At 44.4% G+C, this 19950-nt stretch overlaps 1 protein-coding gene and 1 pseudogene across 1 annotated transcript; one reads left to right on the forward strand and one right to left on the reverse strand.

Annotated features, from left to right (window-relative positions):
* Positions 1–6009: 6009 nt before the first annotated feature.
* LOC115520585 lies at positions 6010–6305 on the reverse strand (annotated as a pseudogene).
* A 10931-nt stretch (positions 6306–17236) lies between these two features.
* Positions 17237–17527, forward strand: LOC115520174 (late cornified envelope protein 3D-like). Its single transcript, XM_030324294.1, has one exon. The coding sequence runs from the start codon at positions 17237–17239 to the stop codon at positions 17525–17527; it is 291 nt and encodes a 96-aa protein (XP_030180154.1).
* The last annotated feature ends 2423 nt before the right edge of the window (positions 17528–19950 follow it).

Genomic DNA, 19950 nt, shown 5'->3' on the forward strand with positions numbered 1-19950 from the left:
TAAAGTTTCTGAACATCCCAGAACTGTGAATATGGAGCTTTCTCTCTTCATAAAATGCGGTGTTTGTGGGTCTTTCTGAAGCTCCACCCCAGATTGCATGGCTTGGGAGGTTCCATGTGCATCCTGGTGGTGTTGTTCATCAATCCCCTCCATGAGGAGTTCTGCCTTCTCAGTTCTTCCATTTCTCACCAGAGTGGGAGCTCCACAGGCCCTAAGGCTGAACATGTGTCGTGTGATGACATGGCTGGGACACCGCAGGCTGGCCACTTGCTTGCAAGCATGAGGGGGACTCTCTGAGGGTCATTTCTACCAGGAATGTCATCCTTAGAGCTCTGGATTCCTGGAGTAGAACCCAGTGTGGCTGGATAAATTCTAGATGTTTCCATGGTTTGGTAGTGCTGATGGGATAATGGCATTAGGTGGTGGAGCAGTTTAGGTCTGGCTCCTTGGAGTGCATTTTTATCAGGCCACATACTTTATAAAAACATGATGAATCAAACAATGAAAAACTTTTCTCCATTTATCGAAAAACACAGCCCCTTCTGAGCTTAGGACCCTCCTGCAACCAAAACTTCAGCAAGGCCATGATAAACAGCTGAGTCATTCTTAGGAAAATGTCTGCCACCTGTTCTTCTAATTTAAAGACATTTTCCTTTCTTTTCTTTTTTTTTAAAGTTTATTTATTTTTGAAAGGAAGAGAGAGCACTAGCAGAGGAAAGGCAGAGAGAGAAAAAGAGAGAGAGAGAGAGAGAAAATGAGAATTCCAAGCAGGCTCAGAACTGCCAGCACAGATCTTGATGTGGGGCTCGATCTCAAGAACTGTGAGATCGTGACCTGAGCCGAAATCCAGAGTCAGATGCTTAACTGACTGAGCCACCCAGGCACCCCAAGACATTTTCCCTTCTATTCTCTTCTGAATCCTAAACTCCCCTCAGGTAATGTTTTTGCATTTTGAGATATATAGCACTTATATATGACCATGGAGAATGTTCCAGAATGATCCAAGACTTAGAAGGTATTTGGGTTTTTTTGCTATGTCAGAGTTTGGCTAAAGTGCCAGACCCAGAAACAAAAGGATCTATACATAGTCATCATTGAAAGAAAGACTAGAGAGTCTCAGATTCATCCCCCCAGAATTTGTTCAGAAGATGCAGAGCTGTCCTGGCCCCTGCAGTTGCCCCACCAGCCTGGTCCAGGATGCATACCAGAGAGATGACAACTGCATCATGTTCTTCAGCTGTGGTTTTCCATCATCCAACAGAGGGGCAGGACTGTGCTAGGAAAGGGAGCATTTGATGTAGGGATTTTATGTAGAAGGCAGTGACTAAACGAAAGTAAAACTGTTTTCCTCTCAGAATTCACTGAGTTTAGATTGTTCTATAAAGCAAGTAGAAGGCCTTCTGATGATCTCTTTCCCAAAGTTTCTCTGAGGTCTCTCTCCCTTTCTACTATCAACTCATCAGTAACATAATCCCAAGGCTTGGGGCATGTTCCCTGAGCTGCATTCAGAACAGTGTTCCTTCTTGATATTCTTAATCATTACTCCAAGAAAACAATGCTTCATGGACAAAGATCCTGTGAAATGCTGCATAAGATATCAATCCTGAGAAGCTTTATGTCCTCAAACTTCACCTTGTCCCAGACCTCCACTCCTATGGCCACCTGCAGGTGATCAGGAGTTCATCTCCTCCCTTCCAGAGCATTACTCCAGGCTCCAGCCTTCCCTGCGTGTTCATTTGGGGATCTGGGAGTGCTGATGAGTGAGTGAAGTCACTGAACAGAGAGGGAGGGGGTTTTAGGTGCCCAAGATAGTAGAGGGAGGGCAGGTGGATGGAGTAGAAGGGAAGAGTCATTCACTCACAAAGGCACACACCTTTATCCCAGAAGGGGGAGCCATGTAGTTATAGAGGAAGATGGGCTTTGAAGATCAAAGATGAGGTCCCTGGAGCAGCTTAGAACCTTTGATGAGGACTTCTTAGAAAATCAAGTCCCCTGAGATGGAGGTTTAGAGGGTATGAGCAGCCGTGTGCTACTCACCTATTTTCAGAATAGCCTGGAATCTCTCTGCTTCACCTCCTGCCAGATGCTTCCTTTGTATCTTGACTCCAGTTTTTCACCTGCCTTGCATTTTCTCACAACTTCTTGCACATCCTCATGGTGTGTAGGAAGATGGACACACCAACAACCTGAAGAACATGTGCCTGTGCTGTGAGCAGAAGGGACATTTAATGATGGATCCTGGGTTCTCAGGGTCCTCCGATGCCCTGACAGAGGCACAGGCATCACAGGGAAGGGAGGAGCCCTCAGTGCTACTCCTTGTGGGCTTCTTTGCCTGATGATTGGGAGGAAAAGGGGAAAGGGAGCAGGAGGTTTTCTGATGGGAAGGATTCAGGAGTCCCCAAATTGTTCAAATTCCTGCTTTTTAAACTTTCTGTGAGTCTGTCATGTCTTATTTTTCTCTTACTCGTGCTATCCTTCTTTCTATCCTTTCTCCCCCCTTCCTCCTTCTTTAACATGTGTTGAGCTGATTCAGCTCCTTGTGATCTCCAACCTTGGATCCCCCATAGCTTCCAAGGTAGGTGCCAGGAGTTTTCCTGTGAGGAAAGTCACAGGACTCTTTTCCTCATTTCCTGTAGGCTTGCCATTTTATTTTCCCATCCATCCATTTATCCATCCATCCATCCACTCAGTTATTCACACAGAATGTGTTGCCTTGGGGCGCCTGTGTGGCTCAGTCAGTTAAGCGTCTGACTTCAGCTCAAGTAGTGATCTCATGGTTAGTGAGTTCGAGCCCCACGTGGGGCTCTGTGCTGACAGCTCAGAGCCTGAAGCCCACTTCAGATTCTGTGTCTCCCTCTCTCTCTCTGACTCTCCCCTGCTCACGTCTGTCTGTCTGTCTCTCTCTCAAAAGTAAATAAACATTAAGAAAAATTAAAAAAAAAAAAAAAAAAGAACGTGTTGCCTTGATACAGCAGCCCACCAAGCATTCTGCTGTACCCAAGGAGATTCAGAAGTGAATAAGATCTGGTCACTGTTAAGTAACTAACACACTGTGTGAGCAGGGCAGATGGACAAGTAATAAAATAAGCTTGATCCAAGGGTTAGTGCTGTCATATAGATGTGTGGGGAGTCCTCAGGTCTCAGGACAGAGCCTTTGGGTGTCAGACCCCTTTGTCTGCAGTGACCCTGAGCAGTAGAATGTGTCCAGATGGCATCACCTGCTATCACTTGGGCCTGTAGGTGGGATGAGGCCCCCGGCCTGTAAGAGCAGTACTTGGACAAGCAGCAGGAGCAGGGGTGTAGTTCCTTGCTCTGTCCATGCGTAGTCAGCCCAGATGGCAGTTCCAAGAGGAACTCATAGAACCCAGGAGTCCTCACGAGGAGGAAGAGCTAACACTGGTACTGACAGTGAGTGTAGTTGAGGGGACGGTGGAGGATCTAAGACAATGTGGAGGCCATGATAATGGGCTTTTTAAGCATTCATTTGGAGTCAGGCATTCCTGCATTGGAATTCCTTCTTCTCCAGTTAACAGCCAGCACCTGGTAAAGAAAACTCTGAAAGGTGATAGAGGCACAACAGACCAAAGATGCAAGGAATGAAATCAGAGACAGAGACAAGAAATTTACAGAAGCTGCAGTGACAAGGTTTGCAAATTGAGATACATGTGAGGACCATTGTATCAGTATCTCTGTGACTGTGCTATTTATCCTAAGAGCTCCAGGGATAGTTCAGGGGAAGGAGTGATTCAAGTTGGCTGGGGTGGCTAAGGGAGGTTAGCTGAGCTATGAATCATGCTTAGTGGGCATGGTGACGGTGAGGGTGATAAGGATGAGGCTCGTGAACAATTTGGGAAATTACGATTACATAAGCCATGCGGAATTTCTCCATTGAATTTTGTTATAACATTAGAGATGCATTGCCTTCTGAAACATCACATTTAAGAAAGGAAAAGATCTTTTTAAAAAATATTTATTTATTTTTGAGAGAGGGAGAGACAGCACAAGTTGGGGAGGGGCAGAGAGAGAAGGAGACACAGAATCCGAAGCAGGCTCCAGGCTCTGAGCTGTCTGCACAGATCCCCATGCAGGGCTCGAACTCATGAACTGTGAGATCATGACCTGAGCCAAAGTCAGATGCTCAACTGAGCCACCCAGGTGCCCTGGAAAAGATCTTTTAAGTCACAAATATTAATTATAGTGGTTATGAAGAATTATTGTTTTTTATAAACATTGATGAAAATGATTTGTCTGGTTATCCTGTTACATTAAACCTAGAGGATAGCTGTCCCTTTTTAGGTGATCAAATAAATGATATTCATGGGAGAAAAGGAGAACCTGAGCAGATGGTTTTCCAGCGGGGCTGCGGAGAGAGGGAGGGGAGGACACAGGGACAGAGGCTGCTTGTGCACCAGCATGGTCCCATTAATATTAACAACACGTGCCCTCTCCTTTCTTGGCTGTTGTCTTTTGATGTGGTAGCTAGCAGATATTCACATCCTTTTTGGTCTCCACCAAAGCCACTATCTCAAAGCCCAGGCTGGATGTCTTCTCTAGGTTTATTAGACCAGCCTCAGTGTCCCAGAAGGTAAATGGCCAACTGAATAGAGTGCCACTGCATTTCATTTTGCATCGTGTAATATCGGGGACTGTCACCCACACACCTATTTGAATGTCAGTGCCTGAGAGAAGAAACTTGTTCTGATTCTCTGCTGTATCCCTAATGCCTAGAACAGAGCACATAGATGCTCAATAAAAATTCAATGAGTGAATAAGTGGGTCCAGGGCTAGGACGTGGTGTCACCCTGCTCAGGTTTGGGGAATCTACTTTCCTCCATTGCTGGGAACTCCCCGTTGGGACTTCATTTGAAAGATTTGTTTTGTCATTTCTAGTTTCCCAAGATCTCTCCAGTGTCCCAGCAGGCAGCTCTGTGGGTTAACCCTGATCCCTTTCTACTTAGATTGGATTCAACCAGAGGGATAGCTGTCAGTTCTTGAGAGTGGCAGTGAGGGGCACTTCTGAGCCTCCAAGGCTGCTTCCCGGGCCCTGCCAGCCAGTGTGCTCCCATTCTCCAGGTTTGCCACTGTAGGCATGCATGGAGCTGAGGGTCTAATAAATGTTTGCTCCTGAAATTACATACATTTATAATCCCAGCAGCACTACTCATTTTCTCCCTTTTTCTTGTTCCTAAAGTTTAAATGTCACACACTCCTACCATCTCACTGATGGAACTTCCCGCCACATCACTCCCTCCAGACCTTATTAATTTAAACACTTCTCTCCTTTCCATCTCTCTTCCTGCACTTCACAGACCCTTTAGTTTAACTTTCCTTCTGGAGGCTTCTGTCTCCTTCCTCCATCTTTTCATTCAGCTCTTCCTGTGCGTATTTTGTTCATTTGCCTCCCGATTCCTTGTTTCTTAATTAAGACACAGAAATAGTTTATCAAAATAAATACAAGTACCTTATCACACAATAGCCATTTCCAGATTGGATCGACACTCAGATTTCACAGGAAAAATCTGTCCCTTTACTGAGAGTTGCGGGGCTTCAAATAAATACACCCCTCATCCTCTGTCTCCATCAGGCCTAAAACCTCTCCACTTCCTTTCTAAGTGTGGGGTGGAGAACTGATCTGCTCTTATTCCTGATCCAAGTGAAGATTCTGTCCACAGAGCTGGGTAGTGTTGGCAAAAGAACTGAGGGTAGGGGCAGAGTGGAATGACACAGGAATCACCCAGGGTAACAGGAACAGAACATTTATTTTTTCATGACCTCAGGCACAGGTGCTGACAATCACTGGCAGGTGCAGCAGGGAGGGGGCTGTGCCATCCTGGACCAGGCAGGGAGAGCTGGGACCCTCCCCGGGGACAACCCCAGCTCAGCCTGAGCAAGAGAAAATGGGGGGTGCAGGAAAGGCTGCGTCCTCATGGGGTGGGAAGGATGGCTTTTTCTGGCCTTTTGGATTCCCATTTCCTCTAGGAGCTCTTGTCTCAGCATCAGGATCCCAAGTCAGCAACCACCCACAGAGCCATGGCCACACCTGGAGCCCCCGGACTGCAGCCCACTGCCACCATCACAGGAGTCAGAGCTGTGGCACCAGCATCCATGGGATCCGTGACACCCACGGTGGCTCAGGCAGCAGCCCCCCACCCCCCGGAGCTGGGGTCACAGCTGCCCGCGGAGCCTGGAGCACAGCTGGAGGAGGCTGGGGGCAAGCACTGTGCTGGGCTCTTCGGGGGGCACTTGGGCGATGGGGGGCACTTGGAAGGAGGCTGGCACTGCTGCTGGCTCTGCTGGCAGGACATCGTGGCAGGAGGTTGATCTGGAACAAATAAAAGAAACATTTTTTTATGTGAACACAGAAGCTTCAGACAAAAGTCCCTTCCCTCTGGGTTTTGTCAAACACTGGTCCTCATGACCAAGCTGCTTCCTAAGCCAAGCTGTGTGGGACGGACATGGGGACACGGAGTGGACACGCACACTAAGACACCAGATGGGTCTGTGTGCACCCCTGACCACATACTCAACAAGAATGGAAGGAATCCTGAAGACCTGAGGCTTTGAGGGTTCACAGCCCCCTGACAGGTGCCTCAGTGGCTCTTTCCTCACCACCACCCCCTCCCCCACTGCCGCCCCTGTCTGGGTCCCCTCCTGCTGGTTCTGATCACATCTGGGCTCGTCTTCCCAAAGCTCCCAGCTGAGGGGACACTCACCAGATACAGAGGAGGCAGGATGAGGCTGTTCCTGAGGATGCTGCGGGTGAGGAGCTCAGGGCAGGAGCACTCTTATCCTGTGGCTGGGTTTGTCATGCAGGCTGGAGCCCTCTGCTGCTTTCACAACCAGGGGAGGGGACAGCCTGGCATGGTTCCTAGTTGTCTACCTCCAGTGTCTTCCTGGGCATGACCCTAAAATTCTTCTAAGGTAGAACCAGGATGTCCTGTGACTACCAAATTACTTCCCACTTTAGTCTGCTTTGGACCAGCTGCTGTGCCCTTATTCAGTCCTTCACTTCCATGCTTTGGCATAGGCTCTGTCCCTTTTTAGTACATGCAACACTAATAATACAGAGAGATAATACACATTTCTTCCCTTAAGTACCTCACAGATCATGGACAATCACATGGAAAAGCAAATATATTGCATCTGATAACATAAATGCTAAACAGAAGTGTTTCTTAAGACCTCAAGCCTAAGATCCCAGGTTTTGGAGGTCAGTCCCCCATTGCACCAGAAGGGTGATGTTTTCTGGAGGTGACAGCTGAACAAGGTCATTGTCCTGTGAGGGTGTGATGGGTAGGGTAAGATATGGAGGTTGGGAGCCAGTTCATGTCTAAGAGAGAAAGGTTCCTAGGGGGACCTCCTGGTTCCCATACGGTAGTAGGGAGAACAGCATAAAAGTTAGAGTGGAGAAGGGACCAACGACTTTTGATGGGACAAGATTCACAACTGATATTATTAGGAAGAAGGGGGAAGAGGGAAATGGGGAGGACGAGAAGTAGGAGGAGGAGGGGGAGGAGGAGAAGTAAAGAATAGATCCACCTCTTCATTGTTGTTCCATGTGTCCACATCTCTCAGACTGTGGGATATATACTATTGATTCTAACACTGTAGAAGGTGATAGAAGATAGTGGCCCATGTGCTTGGAGGAACTAAGGAAAAACTATGCAAATGATGATAATGAATCATTTTGCAAACATGGTTGGTAATTGTGAGGTTGATGGTGGTGGAGGTGGTATGTGGGCCTTGCTTGATAGCATAAACCTCATAATGGCTAAGCTTTATGTAAACTGAATACTATCTTTCCATTTTTTAAAGATTCATTTTATTTGTAGAGAAAAAGAGAGCACCGAGCAGGGGAGAGGAGCCGAGAGAGAGGGAGAAAGAGAGAGAGAGAGAGAGGGAGAATATCTCAAGCAGGTTCCATGCTCAGTGCAGAGTCCGACATGGGGCTCAATCCCATGACCCTGGGATCATGACCTGAGCTGGATGCGCATTTGACTGAACCACCCAGGCGCCCTTATTGTTCCATTTGATTTAATTGTGATATTACACATATATTCCTCAACAAATTTTATCTCAAATATGATAATAAAATGGATAATATACATTATATATAACAAAAATAAAATTATCATTGAGACTTCAACATTCACATATTTAAATTTAATTAAATTAAATAAAACTTCATTATAGCAAATGTAATACATTACATTTTGATTTGTTGTTAGCTTAAACACCCATTTGTAGATACTAAATTCATAGGCTATAGTTTTGTTTTTCTCTCCAATCCACAACTTACTCATTCTGAATCAGTGATTCCTAAAGTTCTTTGAAGATCCATGTGGGAGCCTGGATGGTCCTGGGGTACAGAGCTGGGTGCTGGCAGTGGGGAGGGGAAAGGAGGGCACAATTGCTGTCCTCTCTGCTTCAAAGGAGATCCCAGTTTGTCTCTGGGTATGATTTCACACAAGCATACAGTTAGGACAACAAACAACAAAGTATTTACATTTGTGATAACTGAACCCTAAGGCTAAATGTAGGTGTTACAGGGTAAACTGAAGTGGAACTGTCTCAGGGTTCCAGACCGGCTGCAGAGGGAATTAGTATTTTCCATGTTGTGTGGTTCTCCAGAAATTTGCACAGAGGCTATGCTTAATCCCAGCGATGTGGAAATTGAGTTGCTATGGGGCCGCACTTTTGGTGTAACAGGTGTCCCCAATCAATGTGACCCAAGCCACTCTAAAACTTGTCAGCAAAGTGCTTCTGTTCCTCAAGAATGGACTTGAAGATGGTCCATTTCCAGTCCCATGCCTGAATCCCTGCCTTAGTGCCTTATTTCCGTATCCTCAGATATCCCTCCTTTCCTTTCTCCAGATGAGCTACTTAATCTGGAAACTGCCCACCTCAGGGTCCACACTTTCCTTCTCAGAACAGAGTCCTCAGTCCAAACTCACAGAACACTTGAGCCCACAGCCCAGAGCCTGGGGAGGCTGCATTGAGCTGCAGTATGAGGATGTCTTAGCAGCCCTGACATTGTAAGGAACCTGGAGTCACACACGGAGAAGACACTCACCTGGTTTTATGAGAGGATTTTATGACCTAATAACCTGTGTGTTAACTTTGGAGCAGGAAGTACTTAATCTGAGGTCCAGCTCCAGGATAATCTTCCCAAGACAGACATATTAGTAATAACAGAATAAACAAAGAAAGAAACAAGGATCAGCCCTTTTCCATGGCAATTAATGACTGATGCAGTGAAAGAGGAAGATGAGATGAGTAAGCCCAAAAGTAGTATTCTGGGAAGATATTTACTTCTGGAGTTTCACTCAGCTCTGTTATTATCAGATCTCAGGTGCACAGATATGGATTGACATCTTGGTTTGTAATATATGTTCATCATCAGTCCATGCAAGGTTCTCTTAATGAATTTGTCTATCTATCTATCAATCATTCTATCTATCCTATCATCATTTAAATAGCAAAAGTGCCAAAATCCACCCCCCACATGAAAATGAGGACGTAATCACCATTCTGAGTCTTGTATTTACTATTCTTTGCTTCCCTTCTGGTGTTTTTTATCATATTTACATGTATTCCTCAAAAATATTAAAATTTTTTTCTCTATTTTTAAGTCAGATTTTTTGAGGTATTTATTTTACACAGAGAAAAAAACCATCCATTTAGGTACACAATTCTGTGAGCTTTGACTAACACATACAGCCATGTAAAAAAGCAACGAAAAGTTCCATCACCCCAAAACATTCCCTCGTGACCCTATATAGTGAACCCCTCCTCCATGCAGTCCTTGGCAACCACTGATCTGCTTTCAGTCCTTATAGTTTTGCCTTTTTCACAATGCTGTGTAATTGCAATTACATGATATGTAGCATTTAAAGTCTAGCTTCTTTCACCTAGAATAGTGCATTTGAAATTCATCTGTATTGTTTTATGTAATAGTACTTCATTCCTTTTTCTTTGTTAAGTAGCTTTATATTGTGTAAATGTATCTTATTATTATGTTCTTAATGTTTATTTATTTTTGAGAGAGACAGAGAGAGACAGAGAGAGAGAGAGAGAATGCACAGGGGAGGGGCAGAGAGAGAGGGAAACACAGAATCTGAAGCAGGCTCCAGGCTCTGAGCTGTCAGCACAGAGCCCAACATGGGGCTCAAACTCATGAACCATGAAATCATGAGCTGAGCCAAAGCCAGATGCTTAACTGACTGAGCCACCCGGGTGCCCCAAATGTACAGATTATTTTTTAATCTATTTTCCAGTTGAAGGACACTGGGGTTGCTACCAGTTCAGGGAAATTCTTAATAAAGTCACCATAAATACTGACTTACAAGTTTTTCTGTAAATATAAAATTTATTTCTCATGGGTAAATATCTAAGAATAAGGTTTCTGGGGCAAATTATAAGGGTATGTTTCATTTTTTAAGAAACTGGCAAACTATTTTCCAAAGTGGTTGTACAATTTTGTATTCCTACCGGCAATGATTAAGTGAACTAAATGCTCCACATATTTGATAGTACTTGGTATTATCAGTTATTTATTTTTTTTTATTTTAGCCATTCTAATGTATGTAGAGTGGTATCTCATTTTGCTTTTAATATTTATTTCCCTAATGACTAATAATGTTAAGGGTCTTTTCATGTATTTATTTGCCATCCATATATCTTCTTTGTTGGAATGTCTGTTCAAATCTTTCACCCATTTTTTAACCAGGTTGTCTATTTTCTTATTATTTTTTTGAGCATTTTATGTATGTATGTATGTATTTATTTATTTATATTTTAGAGAGAGAAAGAGAGCACAAGTGGGGTAGAGAGACAGAGGGAGAGAAAGAAGGAGAATCTTAAGCAGGCTTCATGCTCAGCACAGAGCCTGATGTGGGTGGGACTTGATCCCATGAGTCTGAGATCATGACTTGAGCTGAAATCAAGAGTCAGATGCTCCACTGACTGAGTCAGGAGTCCCTATTTTTGGAGCATTTTAACATATATTCTAGCCATAAGTCCTTCACTGCATATGTATTTTACAAATGTTTTTTCCAAGTCTGTGAATTTTCTTTACCTTTTCTTAACAGTGTCTTTTGAAAAGCAGTTTTTTTTGTTTGCTTTGTTTTTTGTTTGATTGTTTATTTTGTCATCTAAAGAGAGCATTATTTCTAAGGCCCTTCCTTTTCTAATTTTTATTAAAATTTCAGTTAGTTAACATACAGTGTAATATTAGCTTCAATAACTACTGAACATTTCCATACAGGTTTATAGCAGCATTATCAACAATAGCCAAATTATGGAAAGAGCCCAAGTGTCCATGGATTGATGAATAGATAAGGAAGTTGTGGTATTATATATATGCATATATATATATATATATATATATGTAGTGGAATATTACTCACCCATAAAAGGATGAAAAGCAGGGTTTTAAAATTTTGACAATGTTGAGTTTATGAAGGTTTTCTTTTGAATCACCCTTTTATTGCCATTTCTAAAATTTTTTTTGTGTAACTCAAGTCACAAAGATTTTTTTTTATGCTTTACTCTAGAAGTTTTATAATGTTTTGTTTTACTCTTTGATCCATTATTAATGTGGAGTTAATTTTTATATATAATAATTTTTTACATATAATATGAGATATTTATTTTTTTAATATGATTGTCCAACTGTTTCAGCACCATTCGTTGGAATGACTGTCTTTCCATTCAGATGCCTTTGTACTGATAAAAGAAATTTTTAAGTTTTATTTTTTGTTTTTTTAATGTTTCTTTATTTTTGAGAGAAAGAGAGAGACAGAGCATGAGTGGGTGAGGGACAGAGAGAGAGGGAGACACAGAGTCCGAAGCAGGCTCCAGGCTCTGAGCTGTCAGCACAGAACCCGACGTGGGGCTCAAACACATGAACCGTGAGATCATGACCTGAGACGAAGTTGGACACTTAACCGACTGAGTCACCCAGACACCGCAAAAATTTTCAACTTTTAATGTTTGTGGGCCCTGATCCTCAGCTCCCTGGGAAGCTATACCTTTACCAAGGTCAGAATGACTTCACCAAACTTCAGAGCATGGGCTCTGTTTCTGCCCCGAACACACGTTGTGCATCTGCTTTTTAAACAAATAACCTTAGGGGCGCCTGGGTGGCGCAGTCGGTTAAGCGTCCGACTTCAGCCAGGTCACGATCTCACAGTCTGTGAGTTCGAGCCCCGCGTCGGGCTCTGGGCTGATGGCTCAGAGCCTGGAGCCTGTTTCCGGTTCTGTGTCTCCCTCTCTCTCTGCCCCTCCCCCATTCATGCTCTGTCTCTCTCTGTCCAAAAATAAATAAACGTTGAAAAAAAAAAATTTAAAAACAAATAACCTTAAAGCACGCATTTCAAACTAAAGAGTAAAATCTCTTTAAATTCAATTCCCATGCCTCCAAAGCCTGCAATCTTGCACATACTAAAAGCTTAAGATAAAGTTTGTAATTTTCTGAAATTTCCTTCATCATAATGGTTAGTAACTCTTGATGTAACAAAAAACATATGTAACCCCTCGTTAAACACTTCTCAGGAGCACTCTCTTCTTTGTGAAGATTGTGTATCCTGGTCAGCTGTTCTCACCTAGACTTGAATAAAACTCTTCCTTTTTTAAAAGAAATTCTAAAAGGTTTGTTTAGGGGTACCTGGCTGACTCAGTTGGTAGAGTGTGGGGCTCTTGATCTCAGGGTCATGAGTTCAAGCCCTATGTTGGACATGCAGCCTACTTTAAAAATGAAATAAAATAAAGCGCTATTAACAAAAAGGTTTGTTCAGTTTTCATTGACAGTACCTTTGCTCAAAATAAATTAATCATGTATTCTGGGTCTACTTTTGGACCTGTGTTCTTTTCCATAACTTTCTACCCTTGCCTTACTCCTGATCTTAGGAGGAAAGCATTCATTCTCTTAAGTATTGTATTAGGGGTAGAGCTCTTCATTAGGTTGAGGATGCTCCTTTATTAGGTTGAGGAGCTCTTTATTAGGTTTATTTGCTTTCTGAAGGCTTTTTTTAAAGCTTATTTATTAATTTTGAGAGACTGAGAGAGCATGAGCAGGGGAGGGTCAGAGAGGGAGAGACAGAGAATCACAAGCAGGCTCTGCACTGCCAGTGCAGAGCCCTACTCGGGGCTCGAGCTCATGAACCATGAGACCTGACCTGAGCCAAAATCCAGAGTCAGATGATTAACCAACTGAGCCACCCAGGTTCCCCTTTCTGAGAGTTTTCTTTTTAATCATGAATTGGTAATGGATATTTTCAAATGTTTTTATGCATCTATTGAGATGATTATATGTTTTTATTTTCTCTTTAGTCTGATGTGAATGTAGTAGTATCTCAACTATTCCAAGACTGTAAAATTTCTGGCTCATCTAAAATTTTTTACATTTACAAAAGAGGCATAATTTTACAAGTTATGAATGGCTCATATAATGTGCAACCTAAACATAAGCTTTTTTCAGCCTGTGAGTTCAAGATGAGATCACAATAAATATATTTGCTCAAATCACAGTAGCTGGAAATAACCTGCTGTCTAAATAGTCATTAAGTAGCTCCATGTAATTTCTTGGAACCTCCAAAGGGATGTGTCACATGGTCATAGAGGCACCTATGTCACCACACAGCTCTCATTACCACACAGTGCACCTGGATCCTCCTGTCCTGACCCTGCCCACATCCTCAAAGTCCACCCTGCCTAGAGGAGTTAAGGAGCCACCCCTCCCCACTCTTCTGCTAGGAAAAGCATCCTCTATTCTGACATTTTCCATAAAATTCTTAGCTTTCTACTTCCACATGATGGTGTTAATGGCAGGTCTTCCTCTATAATGTCTTAATACATGTGGAAGACATCTGGGACTCTTTCAGGATCTCTTTAGGAGTTGCGAGTATTGAGGTGCTGTGGTTTCAGGGTTGGGGCTTGTGTTGAAATTCTCATACCAAGAAAAGTCACAAACTGGCATCCTGTTAGAGCCTGGATCCATATGGAATGTGTTCAGTGGTTGTGAGGAGATACTTTCCATGCCATAAATGCTAGACCCCATCTAAGTTGGTATGTGAATAAGCCAGGATCAAATATCCTCAAATTAGAAGATTAGGTGGTAGTATTTCACACTGCCTCACCCCATTTTTCTGAGCCATTTGTCCTGGGAAGAGGCTTCACACAGTTCTGTCCTTTCGTGGTCCTGTCCTTGAGATGAGGGAGAAGAGTTTTGTGTTTGCTTCATTTCTTAATCTTGATGAACCAAGGTTTACCTCTTCTGAGTGCAGTTAAGAGACAATGCAGCAGAAATAAGCAGGGTTCCTTCTGATAGCTCCATGCCCCAGGGTGCTGGGCTCTTGGGGATGGGCTGCTGTCAGCACTGACCCTCAGGGAACTATCCTCTGGGCCAGGAAGGAGACACCTGGTGGTGGCCTCATTGCTGTGCTTCTGCCATTAAGGACATTACTTGCTCTGCAGGCCTGTGGAACAGCTGCTCTGGGAGACATGTGAGGGCTTGTGAAGAGGGAGCTCCTCTTCCTCATTGATGTGGACTTCAGATCAGTGAGCAGCAACTCCAGGACTAAAACAGCCTCTTCCCTAAGACAAGGAAAACCAGGGATGGGCCCAGAGGAAGCCACATCGAAGTCCACTTGCATTTCCAGAGAAGAGGGGAAAATCTCCCTGCTCAGAGCCACTCAGAAACTTTGCAACTTACTCTACCATGAAGACAGATGTGACCCTCCAACCCTTATTGCCTAATGACTCGAGATTAAAACCATGTAGACCAAAAAGAGCCTTTGTACTTGCTTCTGTTGAACCCCTGGCCAAAGCTAAACTATCCATTTTTTGCAGAGATCTGAACCCCCGGACTAGATTAGGCCTTCCCTTTACATGCCCCCAGCACCTGCAATTTCTCCTTAATGGACACTACAGCTGTAATTCACCATCTGTCTTCCTCCTCTCTGCTGTATTGCCCATCCTGTGAGGACAGGCTGTTCTCACTCCTCTGTCTGCATGCCCCGTGTGGCACACAATGCCTGACCCACAGCTCATGCTCATTCAAGGTATATCAAATGTAAGAACTGGGGAATTCATGACTGAATGAGATAAAGTGGTGAGGGCTAGCACTACGAGTATCAGGTCGGTGAGAAAAAACACAGTGGGTGATGTCCCTCTCCTGGCCACACCCCAAGGTCAGGCTGCATATTCAGGAGGATCCAAGTGTGATGTTAGCATCACTTCCATTAGGCCAATCTTTTGATATTATTGGCCAAACCAGGACTCCACTGAGTAGTTACACTAGGACACCAGTTGTAGCTAGGACCCCCCAGGTGCACCAGGAGGGAGAGTAGCCTTATTTTTGTGGCATTATCTAAGGGTCACCTGCCCAGCAAAGCTGATGAAAATGGAAATGACTTTCTATCCCCTCTCTGTGCAACCTCACTGGAGACCTCACGAAAATGATGCCTTTTTTCGCCCTCATATTTTGCTCTTTCCAATCCAGTATCTAGTTGCGTGTTCCCATGGAGTGAGGGAAGTGGCCTCTGAGCAGAATTGAGGATGAGGCTGAAAGCCTGGCCTCAGGGGGTCCAGAGCCTCTCCAGAAGACAAGAGAATGTCAGGAGGGTGCAATTCCACCCCACCCTCACCCCCACCCCACCCTGAGTTAACACTCCAAAGGCCCCTTGCCAGTTCTTCCTCTGTGGGGAGTTGAAACAACTCCTGGGATCCTGCTTCAGTGTGGGTAAGTTTTACAGTGAAGTGAGGAAAATGAAATCCTCTAAAGGCAAGAAACCAGTTCTATAGGTTTAAATAAGACACATCCCCTATACAAAAGACTGCATTGGAAATACCATTTAATTAACTGTGTGTACTGCTTTTTACCAGTTCACAAAAGGCCATGAACATTTTTCTCAGTAGAAAATATAAATCCGTGATATAATATCTTTTAATAGTAAGAATTATTTGCATCATATATAATTACAGTTTGTGTAGTCCTAATTACCTTTCCTTGACTAATAGTTTCAAATATGTGAGAAGTTTTGAGTTTAGATGACTTCACTAAAAGAAAGTAAACATTTTCGGTTCTGACCAATTTATTTATTTGTGCAAGCCAAGTTATCAACACCTAACTTGGCTCTGCTCCTTTCATTTGTGAAATTCTCTGCTGCCCCCTGGGTACCATGAGGTCTTCTGAGGGCTCCCCAGGGAAGGCTGTAACACCAGTCCCCCACCCTTGCCCATATCTCAAAGCCAAGGGCTCAAGAGGTAGTAGTGGATTACTTGAGAAGGTCATGGTCACAGGGGCAGCCTGGAGACACTGAGCAGATTAAATTACATTTTATTACTTGGAATTTGTGTTATGAATTTTTCATCTATCTATGTGTCTGTCTTGGTAGACTTCTGAATACAAGAAGAAAATTCTTTCATAACCATACCTGTTCCCAGGAGGGTACATGAGACAGAATCTGAACTAAGTAATGTGAGTAGAAGGAAGAAAGGAAGCAAGAAAGGGAAGGAGGAAGGAAGGGGTTCAGGAAAGAATGCGGGAAAGACTAGTGTTAGGTTCCCAGCAGTTCCCAGGGGGATGTGTGTGGGCAGTCATCAAGCTTCCTGGTTGAAACTAGTTAATTGGACATTGTGCAAGTGCCCAGGAAAAAGGCTGAAAGCCTAGTCCAACATGCCAGGATGTCCCCTCCCCTGGTTGTGAAAGCAGCAGAGGGCTCTGGCCTGCATGACAAACCCAGCCACAGGATAAAAGTGCTCTTACCTTGGGCTCCTCACCCGCAGCATCTTCAGGAACAGCCTCATCCTGCCTCCTCTGTATCTGGTGAGTGTCCCCTCAGCTGGGAGCTTTGGGAAGACGAGCCCAGATGTGATCAGAACCAGCAGGAGGGGACCCAGACAGGGGCGGCAGTGGGGGAGGGGGTGGTGGTGAGGAAAGAGCCACTGAGGCACCTGTCAGGGGGCTGTGAACCCTCAAAGCCTCAGGTCTTCAGGATTCCTTCCATTCTTATTGAGTATGTGGTCAGGGGTGCACACAGACCCATCTGGTGTCTTAGTGTGCGTGTCCACTCCGTGTCCCCATGTCCGTCCCACACAGCTTGGCTTAGGAAGCAGCTTGGTCATGGGGACAAGTGTTTGACAAAACCCAGAGGGAAGGGACTTTTGTCTGAAGCTTCTGTGTTCACGTAAAAAAATGTTTCTTTTATTTGTTCCAGATCAACCTCCTGCCACGATGTCCTGCCAGCAGAGCCAGCAGCAGTGCCAGCCTCCTTCCAAGTGCCCCCCATCGCCCAAGTGCCCCCCGAAGAGCCCAGCACAGTGCTTGCCCCCAGCCTCCTCCAGCTGTGCTCCAGGCTCCGGGGGCAGCTGTGGCCCCAGCTCCGGGAGTGACTGCTGCCTAGGCCACCTCAGACACCACGGATCCCATGGATGCCGGCGCCACAGCTCCAGCTCCTGTGATGGTGGCAGTGCACTGCAGTCCGGGGGCTCTGGGTGTGGCCATGGCTCTGTGGGTGGTTGCTGACTTGGGATCCTGATGCTGAGACAAGAGCTCCTAGAGGAAATGGGAATCCAAAGGGCCAGAAAAAGCCATCCTTCCCATCCCACGAGGACACAGCCTTTCCTGCACCCCCCATTCTCTCTTGCCGAGGCTGAGCTGAGGTTGCCCCTGGGGAGGGTCCCAGCTCTCCTTGCTTGGTCCAGGATGGCATAGCCCCTTCCTACTGCACCTGTCAGTGATTGTCAGTGCCTGTGCCTGTTGTCATGAAAAAATAAATGTTCTGTTCCTGTTACCCTGGGTGGTTCCTTTGTTATTCCACTCTGCCCCTCCCCAGGTGACCTGATGTACACCCTCTGTCTGCTCCTCAGGCCCAGTGCTGCCGTACAGAGGGTGGTGAATCATAGCTCTAGACTAGAGAAAATGGAAGGCTGTGGGTCTTTTATTCTGCCGTGTGGTGCAGTGGGTGAGAGGAGGGTCCAACTGAGCCTGTAACCATTAGTAAAAGGTGAGGTGGATGGGTGTTCCCCTCACATTGGGCTCCCTGACTCCTGTGCTGTCTCTAGCCTCCCCATTAAAAAACGGAATGCATAGTAGGCAGTTACCAGAAAATAGGCAGATAGGCAGTTGTCAATGTGGGGGAATCTGTTCCTTCTAGGGACATTTGTCAGTATTGAGAGACAGCTTTGGTTGTTTCTAGATATCGAGGTGGCAGCGTCTCAGACTACTGGCATTCAGTGGGGGAGGCCAAGGCTACAGCTACACATGCCACAGAAGCACCTCACAATGTCCCCAACCCCATCACAGGGAACTATCTGGGTCAAAATGCCAAGGTTGAAAATCATCAAGGTAGGTTAAAGAGCTAGGGAGAGGAAGGAATGGCATCAGGACAGCCAACTCCATCTGCTCAGTAAACATCCCAGAGAAAGCTGACATGACAGAGGAGGGAGAGAGAATTAGAGAGAATTAGAAAGAATCTAAGAAGTTATGGTTTTGAGAGAGGTGGAGATGAAAGCTTAGGAGGTGTGATAATGTGAAAGTGTGGATTAGGAGACAGGAAAAAGGGTAAGGGATTGTGAGAAGTGATTCTGGGACTTAGATGAGAAACTTACTGTTGCCTGTCATATGCTTGGAACCCCTAACTGACTTACATGAGCTCATTTAGTTTTCTAAACAACCCATAAGGTAGGTGCTCTTAAGAGCCAGATTATAAATGGGGAAACTAAGAATCCAGTTTTGTACCAGGTTGGAAGGCACATAGCCAGTAGGTGGTGTAGCTGATGGGCTGCAGAGGTCATGCTCTGGACCGCCTTGCCATTTGGTCTTCGCCAGAGACTTTTCATGGGATCTTTGAAACAATGACTTTTTTTCACTTAGCATTTATGTTGGCTTGTTTGTGTTTGGTTTTTATTTTTGTTTTATTATTATTATTTTTTTTAGATCTGCAGAGCAAAAGCCCAGCCATGTGTTATAATTTCAGTAAAACTTAAAAAAAAATTACTCTTCCATACTTGGAACTTTAATATGAAATTCAATTGCCCTTATGTTGAGATCACCTGCTTAGAGATTAGTCTCACTCTCTTAGACTGTTGAAATATTGGAGTAGAAAGCATTCCAACCAAGCTATCCAAATGGTTGGATAAAGCCAACAAATGGTTGGAAAAAGCCAAGGGAACATCACAGAACCTGAATGAAATCAAAATTGAAATCTTGGGAGAAATCAGTGCAGGGCAAGATATAGAGAGCAAAACAGTAATGCTGTGTAGCACTTTGGGAGTACATTGAATTTAAAAAAAGGTTTTTTTTTGTTCTTAGAAAATATCAAACTGGGTATTTATTTTCACTTTAATATCCAAGGACTCAAAGTTTCTAAAGTCTTCAGGATTTAATTTTAATAAAGGGTTCCCAAGGAGTTTGCTGTTGAGACATACTCTGACCAGGTGTGATCCACTCTCCAGCTCAGCATAATTTTCCAAGGTGGGAACCACAGCTTCTATATCTGGATCTATCACCACGAACTACTTGCCCCTCAAAACCTTAGAAATTCCTGGGTACTGCTTCCCTATGGGACCAAAACAATATGGTGTCATGATGAAAGTATGCCTCAAAAAGTGTACAGGGTGTGGCACAAAAACAGACACTCAGATCAATGGAACAGAATAGAGAACCCAGAAATGGACCCACAAATGTATGGCCAACTAATCTTTGACAAAGCAGGAAAGAATATCCAATGGAATAAAGACAGTCTCTTCAGCAAATGGTGCTGGGAAAACTGGACAGTGACATGCAGAAGAATGAACCTGGACCACTTTCTTATACCATACACAAAAATAAACTCAAAATGGATGAAAAACCTAAATCTAAGACATGAAGCCATCAAAATCCTTGAGAAAGCAGGCAAAAACCTCTTCGACCTTGGCCGCAGCAACTTCTTACTCAACACATCTCCG

This window comes from Lynx canadensis, chromosome C1 (genome assembly GCF_007474595.2).
Source record: "Lynx canadensis isolate LIC74 chromosome C1, mLynCan4.pri.v2, whole genome shotgun sequence".
In the NCBI taxonomy this organism is placed as follows: Eukaryota; Metazoa; Chordata; class Mammalia; order Carnivora; family Felidae; genus Lynx; species Lynx canadensis.